Source organism: Stegostoma tigrinum, chromosome 12 (genome assembly GCF_030684315.1).
Source record: "Stegostoma tigrinum isolate sSteTig4 chromosome 12, sSteTig4.hap1, whole genome shotgun sequence".
Lineage (NCBI taxonomy): Eukaryota > Metazoa > Chordata > Chondrichthyes > Orectolobiformes > Stegostomatidae > Stegostoma > Stegostoma tigrinum.
The window spans coordinates 16,061,997-16,077,897 of record NC_081365.1 but is presented as its reverse complement, the minus strand read 5'-3'; the positions used below and the strand labels follow the sequence as shown (position 1 = coordinate 16,077,897).

The following is a 15,901-nucleotide window of genomic DNA, read 5'->3' as shown; positions in this document are numbered from 1 at the left end:
AGGTGATGGTCAGTCATATCCTGAACTCCACAGGGTATAGGCACTCTCTACATTGGTGTATGGAAAGTAGTTTCAGGATTTTGAGCCAGAGATGATGGAGTGGCAATATATTTCTCGATCAGGATGCTGTGTGACTTGGAGAAAAGCTATCAAGCGATGGTGTTCCCATGGGACTTTTTCCCTTGTCATTTTTAAGTTGAGAATTTGGAAAGTGTTGTTAAAGGAGCCCGGAAAGTGTTCAACTTGCCTTTGTATTAAAATAATGTTGACTGTTATAATAGAGCTTTTTTCCTTGTCACTTTTAGGTAATGGGTGGAATTGAAGTGAGTCTCTATAAAGGGGATATATGGTACACCCCTATCAAAAGAGAGTGGTATTACCAAATTGAGGTTCTTAAACTGGAAGTAGGAGGACAAAACTTAAACCTGGATTGTACAGAGGTAAGCACATCATCTAATCTGAGATGTCATGTTTGTTGCAGGCAAGAAATTTTAATTGAAATGTGGGAGAGCATCATTCAATTCCTAATGAGAAATAATTGGAACTGATGCCTTCCATCGGTTCTCACACTTGAAGGTTGAGGCAAAATCAGCCACACACAATGATTTGATTACAAAGGATCTGTTTAATAGCTTTAGCATTAGGCTCAACAGTAGCAGGCACAATACATAGACCATTCACTTCAAAGTGCTGGTATTCAAGCCCAAATGCGTTGTACCTTCTATTCTTCAAGGCATTGTTGAGTTGCTTAGGTAGAATTCTCCTAATTATTTTTAATTTGAGTCTTTTGTCAACCTTAAGAAATCTAGTTGATGGATCAGAGCATACGAGTGCAGAATATAGCTGTATCAGTGTTGTAAGGCAGTATGAAGGAGCATGTGTGAGCTGCAAAGCGGAGGAGCTTGCATTTGACTGCAAGGTCGTGTTGTTTGTGTATAGTTTTACCAAAGCTCATTCTGTATGGAAGACCATTTATTCATGTATTCGAAAGATTAGTTATGACTTTCTCAAATTTAAAAGGAATGTTTTGCCAATGTGGTTCTAACCTTTTTTATTGACTCTCGTTTGGTTAATTCCAAGTGTTCAGTTTGCTTTCTTCTCTATTGTTGAGGTACTGTATTGGAAGATACAGTTGATAATGTTGAATGAAACATGAAAATTGGTAACTCAAGATTGCACTTTCAGTGTAGAACCTGAGAAATTTCGAAATATAATGGGAAGATTCTGTTATTTTCTTTTACAATGTAGCAGGGACAGTATCCTCACTATTTCATTGACAAAAGAGGCATGTTCAGACACCATTGTGAAAAAAATGTTAATGGTGTGTTTCTTCCCCTACGTAAAAACTAATGTGAGAATAAACCATCCTGTTTCTCACCAGTAATAGAAGCTGTGTGCGAAAATATTAAACAACCTGTGACTTTTTGAGGGAGGGAGGGAGAAATGAAATGCACACATGCTATTGTTGCAATGCAGGATTATCAGACCCAAACCTGTGCTAAGTGAATCAAACTTTCTTTTCACTTTAAAGTTTCCCCCTTTAACTTCTGTTTGTGAGGGGTGATATACGCCTGCATTTATTTTGTAGGGGCCTTTCAAGTGCTGCAGGATACAGTTCATAACATTGCTGTAATTGTGTCTGGTTTGAATTCCAGAAATGTTTCAGGTGCTTGCAGTGGGGAGCGGAGCTTACCTGTTTAAAATATGTATATCGCAAAACTCCAGATACCTTCAGTATCTTAAAATCTGCACATAATTGACTTGACCCTTGACCTTGAAGGCCAGTGAGAGGAGCAAATCTGATGCCCCTCAGTTAAAGTAGTTGTACATTTCCCGCTACAGCTGTGGGAAAACTAGACAGCAAGATATCCTGTTTCTGTCTGCTGTACAATTGTTAGAATGCACCCAATGTGGAATAGTCTGTGAACACTGGCTGGATACTTAAATACAAAGGACAGCTACTTATTCTACATACCAGTATGAGTTTGCCCTTAAAAGTGAACAATACTTGTAAACTTAGTGTAATCATTTAAACTGGCTTCTTTTATCAGCCTCGCCCTCCCTCCCTTCTAAATCTCTTCAACCTGTCGGAAAAGTGACTGAGCTTTACAAACCAGTGGTATTGGTTGACAGAATTGTTCCTAAGCAACAATCAGTCCATCTGATTTTAAACTGGCGGTTCCAGGATGTTGTACTATGAGCAGATCCACAAAGAATGAGGAATGTACTTTGTTCAAATAAATATTTTGGGTCATGTTATTGTTGCTTAATCCAAACTGGTTAATTTTGTGCCCAGTGTCAATTCAGCAGGTGAAGTGATTTAAGAGTTGAACTTACCCTGACTGCATGGGTTAGTGTAAAAGTAGGTTTGTGGGAGAATTGGAATGGAACACACTGTTCTGAAAAGCAAAGATTAGATAGATGTATTCTGTTTTATTTCAATTGTGTTTCACACGTTATTTTCATGTTACATCGAATGAAAAAAATTTACATTTGAACAATGCTTATACCTCTGGGAAGTACTTTAGCATTTCTTGACCCAAAATGAATGAGCTTGCATTTATATAGTGTAGCATGGTGTCTCAGTGGTTAACACTGCCTCGCAACACCAAAGGACCTGGGTTCAATTCCACACTTGGGTGACCGGTTTATGAAGTTTACCGGTTAGTGAGTTTTGAGAAGATTTGTAGCTCAGGTTGAGGTTCTGGATGTGAGTTTGCTCACTGAGCTGGAAGGTTAGTTTTCAGATGTTTCGTCACCATTCTAGGTAACATCATCAGTGAGCCTCCGACGAAGTGCTGGTGTTATGTCCCACTTTCTATTTATCTATTTAGGTTTCCTTGGGTTGGTGATGTCACTTCCTGAAATGACAATAAAATAGAAATAGAAAGCGGGACATAACACCAGTGCTTCGTCGGAAGCTCACTGATGATGTTACCTAGAATGGTGATGAAATGTCTGAAAATTAACTTTCCAGCTCAGCGAGCAAACTCACATCCAGTTTACCAGGTCTTCCCGTGTCTGTGTGGATTTGCTCCCACAGCCCAAAAATGTGTTGTTTAGGTGGACTGGCCATGCTATTACTGCCCAGGGATGTGCAGGGTGGGTGGTTTAGCCATGGGAAATGCAGCATTAAAGGGATAGGCTAGGGGGTGCGCCAGGGTGGGATGCTCTTTGGAGGATCAGTATGGACTTGATGGACCAAATGGCCTGTTTTCACACTGTAGGAATCCTACAGTTCTATGATTTTTGTAATCCACATACAAACAGATGTACACTTTGAAATGTGGCCATTGTTTTTATGTAGAAATTGATACAGAGCCAGCCTCCAAAACAAAACAGATAACAACGAAGCAATCTGTCTTATAAAGTTTTGCCAGGGGATAAATATCAACCAGGAAACTTGCTGTACATCAAATCGTACTGCAGGATTTTTGTCCCACTTGAGATGGAAGAGAGGACATTAGTTTAACAGCTCAGCTGATAGATGGCACCTTCAACAGCCTGCACGCAGTATGACAGCCTAAATTATTACACTCAAATCCTCAGGGCAAGGCCTAAAGTTGTATCACTGAGCCCCAGGTGACACCTAAGGATGCTCCAGGAATTGTAATTTGCATTTACATAAGACTTTAAGAGTTGTTACCTTTTTTGTAGGACTGCCTCACAGTATATTGCTATATCTGGTAAATAGAGCTCTTCCAACCCATCGTTTCAACCTGGTGACCGAGTTAGTTCTGCTCTCGGGCCTGTATGCAGGGACCTACGTAATTGATGGAATATTGAATGTCAGTGCTTGGGTTAGATTTATACAGGCCTAATGTTGACAGGTCAACTTGAAGTTGCATTGTCCCTTTGCTCATCTTTCTTGGTCTTGTTTATATTCTGAAAGTGTTTCCCGTGGGAGTTATCACTTCACTGACGCGCAACTGTACTTGTTTTCCCTCTCATCTTAGTACAACTCTGACAAGGCCATTGTGGACAGTGGTACCACTCTCCTGCGCCTACCAATTAATGTGTTTGATGCAGTTGTAGCAACCATCAAACAAACCTCAAAGGTAAGAGACTTGCTGCTGGAGTTATGAAGATGTCATTCAAGGTTTTTTTTTCATATTTCAAATTTAAGATGTGGACTTCATTGTTCAAAAATAAATTGACAAGTCGTCACTGAATGTGGCTGGATACAGCTTGAATCCTTTCCCTGTCCTTGGCCTACTGTGACTTCCCCTTGTCACTTTTTGTCTCGTATGTTTCCACGTTGTACAAATAGGCCCTGGACTGCAGCATAAAGAACCTTTGTACTTGTGGAAACTGGAAGCTTTGTACACTAACACATAGGGCCCTATTCTCTGTAGGTAGAACATGTACACACTGTCTTTCAGAGATAGCAGGAAATGCAGATGCTGGAAAATCTGAGATAACAAGGCGCAGAGGTGGATGAACACAGCAGGCCCAGCAGCATCAGAGGAGCAGGAAGAAAATTTTCTGAAGAAGGTACAAGGCTCGGAAAGTCAGCCTTCCTGCTCCTCTGATGCTGCTGGGCCTGCTGTGTTCATCCACCTCTGTGCCTTGTTATCTCATGTACACATTCTGTGTCTGTTTCAATTCGACAAAATAGGTGATAGCTATTTGCTGGTCATTGGTCAGGGCATTACGCTGAGAAATCAGTCATTCTGCCTGGTTTAAAATTGAGCCTGACCATTAACTGCCAATCTGTGTTAATAAGTACATTGGTTAACAAGCAGACTCTGGTTCAGGCAGAGCCATTGATAATCAATCAGTGCTCTTCTCTCTTTTCATGCCGGTTCTCGCCATGACTTTTTGTTGTTGCATTATGTCTTGATGAGTGCAAGATGGAAAGCTTTGCAAAGAAGACTTTACTTGGTACTGTTCATGTTTTAGCCACACTTTGGATAAAACATGAAAAGCTAAAAAACAATCTTCTGAAGTTTGTGCAATTGCATGCCATTTCTATAAGTTTAATGTTATCTTTAACCTTTAATTCCTCACTCATGGGCAAAGATAATCTCTTCCTTTTTGTCAAGCCTTTAATTTGAGTTCAGGCCAAGATTAATCCCAATTACCAGAAAAGTGTCATTTTGTTTGAACCAGTAAGTGCAGTGATGTTACACATTTGACCAAGAGTCTTTATCTAGCAGAAGCGAGCAGATCTAATTGATGACACTGCTCAAAGTGTAGTGACAGACTTGAGTCACAGGAAAATTAGAACCATTGCTGATCCCCAGTAACACAGAGTGCAACTGCTCTGGTGACTTAGCCCTTAAACTCCTGTACCCGTATAATTATCACGGCTCTATTAACCTGTGTGATGTCCTACTTTTAAACTTGCCATTTGTAACCAATTTCAGGCTGCTTGATTGTTGCACTTTCAGTCAACAGTGTAACTGCTTAGGCTTAGCTGCCATACCAGAATTCCTAAATACAAAACTTAGAAGCAGAAGTGGGCCATTCAACCCATTGAATATGCTCTGATAATTCCCAATTCCACTCTTCTTCCCTTTTCCGGAGAACCCTTGATTCCTGTACTAATTAAAATTTGTCCATCTCAGCCTTGATAAAACAACTGCTCCCCCACTCTCCATAGTGACACTGACTTGCTGTCTTCCAACTAAGAACTTGAATTGCTGCTTATCTCTCCCATTGAAGCAACCTTCGGATGCTGGTTTTAATTTGTAATCCAGAGGATAAAAGCAAAACGCTGCAAGTCTGAAATAATAACCGGAGATGCTAGAAGTACTCAGCAGGTCAGAGTATCTGTTCCTGCCTAACCCTGTTCTTGGAATAGGGAGATCATTACTTCTCCAAACTTGAAAGTGTGATGGCCCATTTACCGACATGTGTTGCTTAAAAGGCAGTGTCTATTTTCTTGTGGGTTTTGTTCTACGACTGCTGTAGGGCAATGAGCTGACTGTTTTGCCCATTGTTTAGTTTATGCTGTGGCCTGATCAATCAGTGAGGTGACTTCCTCTCCTAACAAATTTGTTCATGGGACATCGGCTTTGCTTGCTCAGCCAGCATTTATTGCCTATCCATGATTGCCCAGAGGGCATTTAAGAGTCAATTTTACAATGGATTTGGTCAGACCAGTTAAGGATGGCAGATTCCTTTCCCTGAAAGACATTAGTATACCAGATGGGCTTGTGTAACAATCAACTATTTTTGTTACATGGTCACCATTAGGCTAATTCTTTTATTTCTTGTTTTTATTGAAGTCATGTTTCACTGTCTGCACTATGAGATTTCAACCAATGTCTCTAGAACATTCAACAAAAAAAAACTGAAGAACTGCGGATGTTGGAAGTCAGAAACAAAAGCAAAAGTTTGTATAAAAACTCTGCAGGTCTGGCAGCATCTGTGGAGAGAAAGCAGAGTTAATGTTTTGGGTCCAGTGTCGCCCTTGCTCAGAATTCTTCTCTCGAACGTTAGCATGGGCTTCTGGGTTATTGTCCAATGATAGTAGCACTTACGCCTCCTGTCTCCTTTTGTTTATAAAGCTACGCATATTGGGTTTAATCTTGAGCAATGTTGAAAACCAGCTGTGTCTCTTGAGCTAATCTCCAGAGCCTGTGGCACTATGTATATGAATTTCTATAAGAATGAAGGATACTCCTTATTCACAACCTGTTCAAACCTAACCTGTTGTCTTACTCTGCCTGTCTTTTCCTGATTGAAATTTCATTCCAGTCCACAGGAGCAACTTCAGCAGTTGCACATAACCTGCTGATTATTCACTCAAGCTATCCTGCTTCCTACTAGAGATAGAGGACTTGGAAAAGCAGGCATTTATTGGCCATTGGCAACTGTGCCTTATGTTGTGAAGGCCCAAAGCTCTGAAACTTCCTCCCTGAATGTCTCTGACATCCTGTTTTTGACTAGGCACCTTAAAACCGAACTCTCAAGTTTTGGTCAGATACCCTTAATATGGCTTGGTGTCTTTTTTTTAAAATCTATAATCCTTTTGAGATGCAATTAGGGGCTTTACTACAATAAAATCACTGCACCTTTTATGCTGTTTGGTTTCAGTGGGAACAGCAATACACTAGAAGGCCTGAGGTCTTGCTGCCCACTAACAGGGAGATCCAGGAGAATATTAAATCTCGCTACCATTTCTGCACAAAAAGGAGGAGAGCTGCAAGTGGGATTTTGATTAAGTCACGGCCACAAACTCTAACAGGAGATCAAAAAGAAGATTTTTTTTAAATTGGTGGAATGGGTGCATTGGGCTGTGCTGGCTTGACCATTTCTGCTTCACAGAAGATGGTAATAATGCACTATTGCTTTGGAATTTCTTGTCCTAATGCATCTGTGGAGAAAAAGCAGAGTTAATGTTTTGGGTCCAGTGTCACCCTTCCTCAGAATTCTTCTCTCGAACGTTAGCATGGGTTTCTGGATTATAGTCCAATTACTGGTTGGCAAGGATCTATTGCTTAACCACGGGACTGGTGGACCATGGCAAATAGTGGACATTGTCAGCAGTTAAGGCAGCATCTGTGAGGGGGAGGGGAAAGCGAGTGAAGTTTTATGCTGATGTTCTTTCCCACAGCTAATCAGCTGAGTTCAATTTCTGGTCAGTGTTCACTTCCTAGATTCAAGAACAGCTGATGCACAGCAACAGGCAGTGGTGAAACGCCCCTTGATCAGAATTCTGGAATTTGTATTAATATACTTGAAGTCAGTCAGCAATCACTTTTTAAATTGCTGAATGTCACTCAACACTTACAACTCTCTCTTGTTCTAGACAAGCGCCTTAAGCACCAGGCTAATTTACAATCTAAATCTTGCAACCGGGATTTCTCCAGTGTTTTTGTCACCCAGGTTACGAGGTCACAAGTAGGGAAGTTGGGTTCTTGGCTTGGATTTCCACCTCCTCTCCTCACTTACAGCCGTACAAGTGTTTTTGAGGTTAAAAGTTGATTCTGTTTGGTAGTGGGAAAGCATATTGTTCTGCTTTCAAAATGTACACTTTTCTTTTTAATCCGACAATGACAGTGTAAAGCCCAATCACCAGTTTTGACATTAAACTGCCCCCAAAACACATCTCTGGAAGCTGAGATAATGGGAACTGCAGATGCTGGAGATTCCAAGATAATAAAATGTGAGGCTGGATGAACACAGCAGGCCAAGCAGCATCTCAGGAGCACAAAAGCTGACGTTTCGGGCCTAGACCCTTCGAAGGGTCTAGGCCCGAAACGTCAGCTTTTGTGCTCCTGAGATGCTGCTTGGCCTGCTGTGTTCATCCAGCCTCACATTTTAACATCTCTGGAAGCTACCTGCTTACATGATGTCTGGCTTAGTGGCAAATTGCTCCTTTTTATTAAGACCTGGGTCAACTGTAGTGTGTGTAGTTTGCATATTATGCAAATGTGACCTTTCAACCTTTCTAGGAGTAGATTCCAATCAGCATAAAATGCAGTAGCTTTTGCACCCACCATAATATCTGCACGAGTTTAAACATGTTTGGGAGCCATTCCTCCAGAAGACCTGCAAGTGACAGCCAATGATTAATGCACAGTAGGGCTTGTTGATTTGCTTAATGAAGGAAGAAATCTGAGTGAGAAAACAAAGCGTGCTGTGAAATGTGCTTCTAATTGTCACAGCCTTTGTAAGAAACACTCCAAATCCCTGTGTTTCTGACACTAATCGTTTGTGCATCTTCATGTTCGTTTTCTTCATCCCTGGTGGCCATAACTTGCATCATCAAGTCCCACAGCCCCTTGGCTACTGCTGCCCTGTTTCCTCTTTATAAACCCATTACAGCAAGCAGGCTTTTGGTAATCCCTTCCAGAATCATCACCTTTGTCCTTTCTGCACTTTCTATCAGTTATAACAATGAAGCCTGGAATGATGTTTATATTATGGATGCTATATGGGGTGACACGCTGGTTCAGTGGTTAGCACTGCTCCCTCACAACACCAGAGACCTGGGTTTGATTCCAGGCTCAGGTGACTGTGTGGAGTTTGCGCATTCTCCCCATATCTGTGTGGGTTTCCTCGGGGTGCTCTGGTTTCTTCCCACAGTCCAAAGATGTGCAGGTTAGGTGGATTAGGTAGCCATGCTAAGTTTCCCCAAGTGTTCAGGAATATGTATTTTATAAACCCCAAGTTCTCATTGAGAAGCATATGGTACATTTTTGAGAGTTATAACGATTCTAGACAAGAGAGGCTTTTTGTAATTTACTTTTATGCCTTGAGATAGTGGGGTTACAGAATATTTGAACTCTTGATTTGTCTAAAACTGGACAGGAAGGTAGCAGTGTTAACTGTGTAGTCGGGGGTGCTTATCAGGAGATGCCAATACAGCTGACTTCGTAGGAATTTCCTAGAAAGTTTAAATGTCTGATAAGTATCTGTAACACTGAAAACTCCCCAGCTCTGAGGTAGAGTTGCAGACTTTAAAGGCAATTGAGTTGAAATGCTTTAGTAATTAGGCAGAAAAGCTTACAGGAATTATAGTTTGCTCTATGTCATGTCTAGATATAAAACAGTCACTCTCCCTGGAAGATACCTAACTCAAACCCTGCTCCCCCTTGACTCCCGACTGCCCTAAACCTCGCATGACTCTTCACCTCAAGAACTGGAACCACTTCAACTGCCCCAATCCTCATCCCCTTCAACCAACCTTTAAACCTTCACTCATTCACTGCCAATGGCTTCAGGACCTTTTTTAAACCATGGGACACAGCATGTTGTGACAATGAAAAGGGATTGTGCATTCTCTATCAATCCCCTGCAATGCATGCTTCCTGGAGCCCTGGACTGCACTGCTTCAGCTGGAAAGGCTCCTGGTCCAGAAAACTTCTCCAACATTAAGTGGGTGATGTTTTTTAGACTGATCTGCATCACAAATAGGAACTGTCTATAACAGAATATTATAAACGAAGAAAGACCCAATGAGAGATCTCCTTCTAATTCATGCTTTACTTACTTTGTCACAGATATCGATCAGTTAATTTAAACTATTGACCGAGCTACATGATTAGATAGCATGAGCTAGCAGAGATGTGGGTACAGTTGCGAGAAGGGTGTAAACACCTTTTTAAGCTGGGAGAGTTGTTTCAATGAATGGCTAACCATTTTAGCCAATGTCTAATATTGCAGCTTAAAATTCTGTTTGCAACTCCATATTTCCTGAACTTTTATTCTTTCCATTGGTGTCTGGCAGGTTGCAGAATTTGCCGATGGGTTTTGGTCAGGCAGCCAGTTGGCTTGTTGGACCTCAGGGACTATACCTTGGTCTTACTTTCCAGAAATCTCCATCTACCTCCGAGGAGAAAATTCAACCCAGTCTTTCCGAATCACCATTATGCCACAGGTGAGAGCCGAGTTGGGTTAACGTTACTGCTGACAGATTGAGCCTGTAACTTAGTCACTTAATCTATGCACGCCTTCTATTGCATTCATAGTGTTATACAAGAATGTCTTTGTGTGTTATGTATGGGAATAATAGTACAAATGGAGACAGCCCCACTTGAGGCTATAAAGGATTACATTGTATAATTATAAGCTTTTTGATTATATATAATGGTCTAGTCATGACAAAGATGCTGAGTACCAATTTATGGGCAGGCTGTGGCAATGTCCCTAGGTTAGTATTCCTGAACCCCAGGATAATTGTTCTGGACTCATGCTTCCCAATCCCACCATGGCAGATGGTGAAGTTTAACTTAAATAAAAATCTGGAATAACAAAATACAATCTAAGGGTGATAGTGTTATCACTATCAATAGTCACTAACACCTTTTGAGAGAAAGAACTCGATTCTCCCTTTTCTTTTATCATTTATTTACATGTGGGTAATGGGCATTACTGGTTGGCAAGGATCTATTGTTTATCTCTAGTTGCCCTTAAGGTGGTGGTGAGCTATCTCCTTGAACGATGCATCTGTGTGCTGTAGATGGGCCCATAATGCCATCAAGGAGGGAGCTCCTTGATTTTAACCAGTCACTGTAAAGAAACAGCAATATATTTCCAAGTCAGCATGTTGCGTGGCTTGGAGGGAAATAGTGGTGGTGATGTTCCCACGTATCTGCTGCCCTTGTCCTTCTAGATCGAGGTGGTCATGGGTTTGGAAAGTTCTGCCTGAAGATCTTTAGTGAATCTCTGCCTATAGGTCATAGAGGTGAAGAGTGCAGAAACACACCCTTCGGTCCAACCACTTCATGCCAGCCATAATCCTGATCTAAACTAGTTCCACATGCCTCTGTTTGGCCCATATTCCTCTAAACCTTACCTATTCACATACCTATCCAAATGTCTCGTAAATGTTGAAACTGTACCTGCATCTTCCCCTTCCTCTGGAAGGTCATTCCACATACGAACCACCCTCTGTGGAATAAGCTGCCCCTCAGGTCCATTTTAAACCTTTCTCCTCTCGCCTTAAAAATGTGCCCCCTAGTTTTGAACTCCCCCGACCCTAGGTAAAAGACCTAGGATGCAGATGACACTAAACTAGGCAGCATCGCAGACAGTGAGGGAGATCATCAGAAATTGCAGCAGGATCTTGATCACCTGGGGAAATGGGTTGACAAATAGCAAATGGAGTTTAATATAGAGACGCCTGAGGTGTCACATTTTGGAAAGTCAAATCAAAATAGGAGTTTTGTGGTGAATGGTAGAGCCTTGAGGAGTGTAGTGGAAGGGAGGAACCTTTGGAGTTCAAGTGCATGGTTCTCTGAGTCTCGGGTAGACAGGGCAATGAAGAAGGCTTTTGGCATGCTGGCCTTCATCAGACAGGGAAATGAGTATGGAAGTTGGGACGTCATGTTGCAATTGTACAGGACGTTGACCCTGCACTTGGAGTATTGTGTTCAGTTTTGGTCACTTTGCTATAGGAAGGATGTTATGAAACTCGAAAGAGTGAAGAACATATTTACAAGGATGTTGCCAAAACTGAAGTGACTGAGTTATAGGGAGAGGTTGGACAAGCTAGGACTTTTTTTCTTTTAGAGTGTAGGAGACTGAAGGAGGATCTTATGAAAGTTTATAAAATCATGAGAGGCATAGATATGGTGAATGCATTTGGTCTTATTCCCAGGATTGGGGAATCAACGACTAAAGGGCATCAGTTTAGGGTAAGAGGGGAAAGAATACATGGGAACCTGAGGGGCTATATTTTTACAGAGGGTGGTATGCATGTGGAATAAGCTACCACTGGAAGCAGTTGAGGCATGGACATTAACATTTAAAAGGCATTTGGATGAATTGATGGACAGGAAATGTATAGAAGGATACAGATTAAGTGCAGGGAAATGGGGTGAGCATGGATGGACATTTTGGTTCGGACCCATTTGGGCTGAAGGGCCTGGCTCCATACTGTCGGACTCTGACTCTGACCTTTCCTATTCACCTTATCTATGCTTCTCATGATTTCTAAGTCTCTATAAGGTCAACCTTCAACTTCCTACGTTCCAGTGAAGAAAAGTTCCAGCCTATACAGCCTCTCATAACTCAAACCCTCTAGTCATGACAACATCCTGGTAAACATTTTCTGAACCCTCTCCAGTTTAATAATATCCTTCCTGTAGCAGGGTGACCAGAACTGTACAAAGCACTCCAGAAGTGGCCTCACCAATGACCAGTGCGACCTCAACATGACACACCAACTCCTATACCCAATGGCTTGAGCAATGAAGACAAGCGTGCTAAATGCCTTACAAACCACCCCGTATACGTACATCTGTTTCTTAACTGCTCACCAGGCAATTAGGGAAGGGCAATAAATACTGGATTAATTCAACAATAGCTACACCTCATGTACAAATAAAAACACTTATGTTATAAATGTAGGTTAAGAAATACAGTTTTTGGATATATTCTCTGTCTTGTTGAGCTTGCTGTTATTTTTGTTGTATGCACAGTTGTACGTCCAACCAATGGCTGATATTGGAGTCCAGATGGAATGCTATAGATTTGGAATCTCCTCCTCGACTAATGGATTGGTCTTGGGTGCCACTGTGATGGAAGGCTTCTACGTCATATTTGATCGGGCACAGAAACGAGTTGGATTTTCTATCAGCTCGTGTGCAGGTCAGTCTTGGGCTGCTTGTGCTTAATAAACATTTTACTGTGCAATGTGTTAGTAAGCCTTGTGTGTCATTACTGTAGCCACAGGGCTAAACAACAACTGAGTTCAGTTCTCTGAGCTCTGAGGCTGAAAGGACCTTGACTCCCAAGTCTCGCTGCAAGAATGTGTCTTTGTTGGCTTTGCTCTTTTTAAATAAGGCAAGCTATTACTTATAGAATTGGCTTAGAATTTCAAAACTCACTTGATTATCACAAAGTGTTTTTTTGACTCACACTGGACCATTTCTGTAAAGGCTACAGCTAGAATGTTGGAATGGGAGAGCCGCTAATATTGTATTCCAGTACTGAACTTGCTAATCATAAAACTGATGTCTGTGCAAACTGCGATCGTTTTACATCTCTTAATTCTGCTGAGGGAGCAAATTCCTTAAAAGAAATGTTTTTTTTTAACTGTGATACTATCCTGCTGAGTGATGTTTCTGGATGGTTTATGAATGACAGAAGATTTGACCAATTCATATTCAATAACAATGTTGGTGGTGCCACTATTACAATCAAGGTTTAGACTGAGAAATGCCCCTGGATTTGGCTTTGCTTTTGTGTGGTCTTCTCAGCAAGACTAGCAAACTAATGGGGCCAAAGTTGCATATGGCAGTGTTTCTGAAGGGGTTCATGATGAAGATGATGATGTGTCTCAGTCTTTGGGTACAGCTCAAGCTGTCCAGCATGATGTCTCAATGGCAACAGATGTCTCATTTCTGGCTCCAGATAGTCTTTGTAAAGATATCTATCCATTCGGTGTAACTTGTATCTGTTGGTACCATGCAGTAAACTATGTCTTGTTGTTCAAGTGCATCTTAATGAGACTTGACAGCAGTGGGAGAAATGAAAGCATTAACTGGACAGGCTCACGGATTGAGGTACTCATTAGGCCTTCTGGAACTGATGGGCACTGTAGGTGTTGCTGCATTCGTCCCACAAAAATATATTTTAATTCAAGTTCTTAAGTGTATCTTGACTTCCATTCATTTTGTTTGGTTTGGTTATTTTAAAATAGCAGAAAGGAGGATTAATGGCAGCAATCTATCCCAACCACATACCATTAGAGATTGATGTTGCTAGATACGACAGTTTCAAGTCTTAACTTTAGTGTTTTACAGGCTGCGAATTTCCTCTGAACGAGCCATCAGTCTTTTGCTGCACTTCCAGAGAACTTAACCACGGTACCATGAGAGCGGTTACAAGGAAATCTTGCACACTTGTTGAAGAATGTGGGTGGTATTTTGACCTTCAGCTGAGAGTCAGAAAATATGTAGGAATTGGTCAACGTGCCAAACAGTCTTTCATTCTGTTGGTTTGGAAGATGGCCACATTAATATTGTCACTTTTACATTTCCTTCTAAAAGTTGCCTCTCTGGACCTTGAGGTCATCTAGTGGCCCTGATCAATACTGCAGAACATTTTAAGCTGCACTGAGCCAAGAATTATGATCAGAGGCAATGGGAACTGCAGATGCTGGAGAATCCCAGATAACAAATTGTGGGGCTGGATGAACACAACAGGCCAAGCAGCACCTTAGGAGCACAAAAGCTGACGTTTCAAGGGTCTAGGCCTGAAACGTCAGCTTTTGTGCTCTGAAGATGCTGTTTGGCCTGCTGTGTTCATCCAGCCCCACAATTTGTTATCTGAGCCAAGGATTGTCCCTGTTATGGAATTGTGTGCTGCATGCCTCCCAGTCCCGGCCCCTCAACCTTGAGGTGGGCTCGAGGAGCAACTTGCAGAAAGATTGTGTGGTCCCACCAGTTGGCAGGTTCTGCTGGTATCCAGCTACAAAGGTTGCAAACAGTGAGGAGCCTGCCTGAAAAACACCATGCATTTATGTAGTGCCTGAAGCGTTGTCACATATCACAGCAGACCCCTCAAGAATGATGTTAAACAAAATTTGCCACACAGGGAAGAGTGTTAAGACAAGTAACCAAAAGCTTGTCAGGAGGTTGGTGTTTGAGAAGCACCTTGAAGGTGGAACAAGAGGCAAGGAGGTTCAGGCTGGGAGTTTCAGGTCTTGGCTGCTAAAGATGGGGCCGCTGACCAGAGGAACAATGGAGACCAAGGATTCACATGAGACAATGTTTGGAGGAATGACTATATGCTGTCAAGCTGGAGGACATGATGGAGATGTGGAATAATTCGAGGAATAATCATAGCAAAATCATTGAATCCTTTCTCTCCAAGAGTGACAATTGTTTTTGCTTAAAATACTTTCTTTTTCCCTTTTTATTTGAAGATTGCAAAAAAATTTGCTTATCTTCTGTTTCTTTTTTTCTTCTTTCTGTTTCTTTCTTTTCTTTCACTTGCGCTCTCTGCTTCTTTTTTCACACGCACTTACTCCCTTTTGTCCCCTCGCTCACACTGTTCCTCTCTCCCGATGATTGAGTGTTAACCAGGCTTCAACAGGATGGATTGTTATTTCCAAAAGAAGATTTTTGTTTTTGTTCCCTCCCGCAGTGCGTTGCATGGAGTGAAATGGAGAGAGAGACTTTGAGGTCTACTGTACCCAAGTTCTAACGTACAGTGCTTCTTTCAGCATCGCTTCTTTCCAATGAAGGGAAAATAATCAAATTGTTACATTTTGTGCTGTTCTATTGTTTGACATGTTCAAGTTTTATCTTCTTCTGAATGCAGCTTGACGTAGGCAGTAGGCCTAAATTTTGATTGGTCAAGAAACTTTATTTCTTACAAAGTAGTAACTGTTAGGCCATTCGGTCCGTCAAGCCTGCTCTGCCATTCGCTAAGATCATAGCGCTCTGACTGTTACCTTAGCTCCATGTTCCTGCCTGTTCACCCCACCATCACAAAA

At 41.7% G+C, this 15,901-nt stretch overlaps 1 protein-coding gene across 1 annotated transcript in view; it reads left to right on the top strand.

Annotated features, from left to right (window-relative positions):
• The window catches only part of bace2 (beta-secretase 2), an 84,443-nt gene that overhangs the window by 60,779 nt on the left and 7,763 nt on the right, over nucleotides 1–15,901 (top strand). The window contains exons 5-8 of the mRNA XM_048541051.2: nucleotides 306–440; nucleotides 3,957–4,058; nucleotides 10,184–10,333; nucleotides 12,879–13,047. Coding sequence (XP_048397008.1) covers nucleotides 306–440; nucleotides 3,957–4,058; nucleotides 10,184–10,333; nucleotides 12,879–13,047 — 556 coding nt within the window. The remainder of the gene's footprint in view (nucleotides 1–305; nucleotides 441–3,956; nucleotides 4,059–10,183; nucleotides 10,334–12,878; nucleotides 13,048–15,901) is intronic.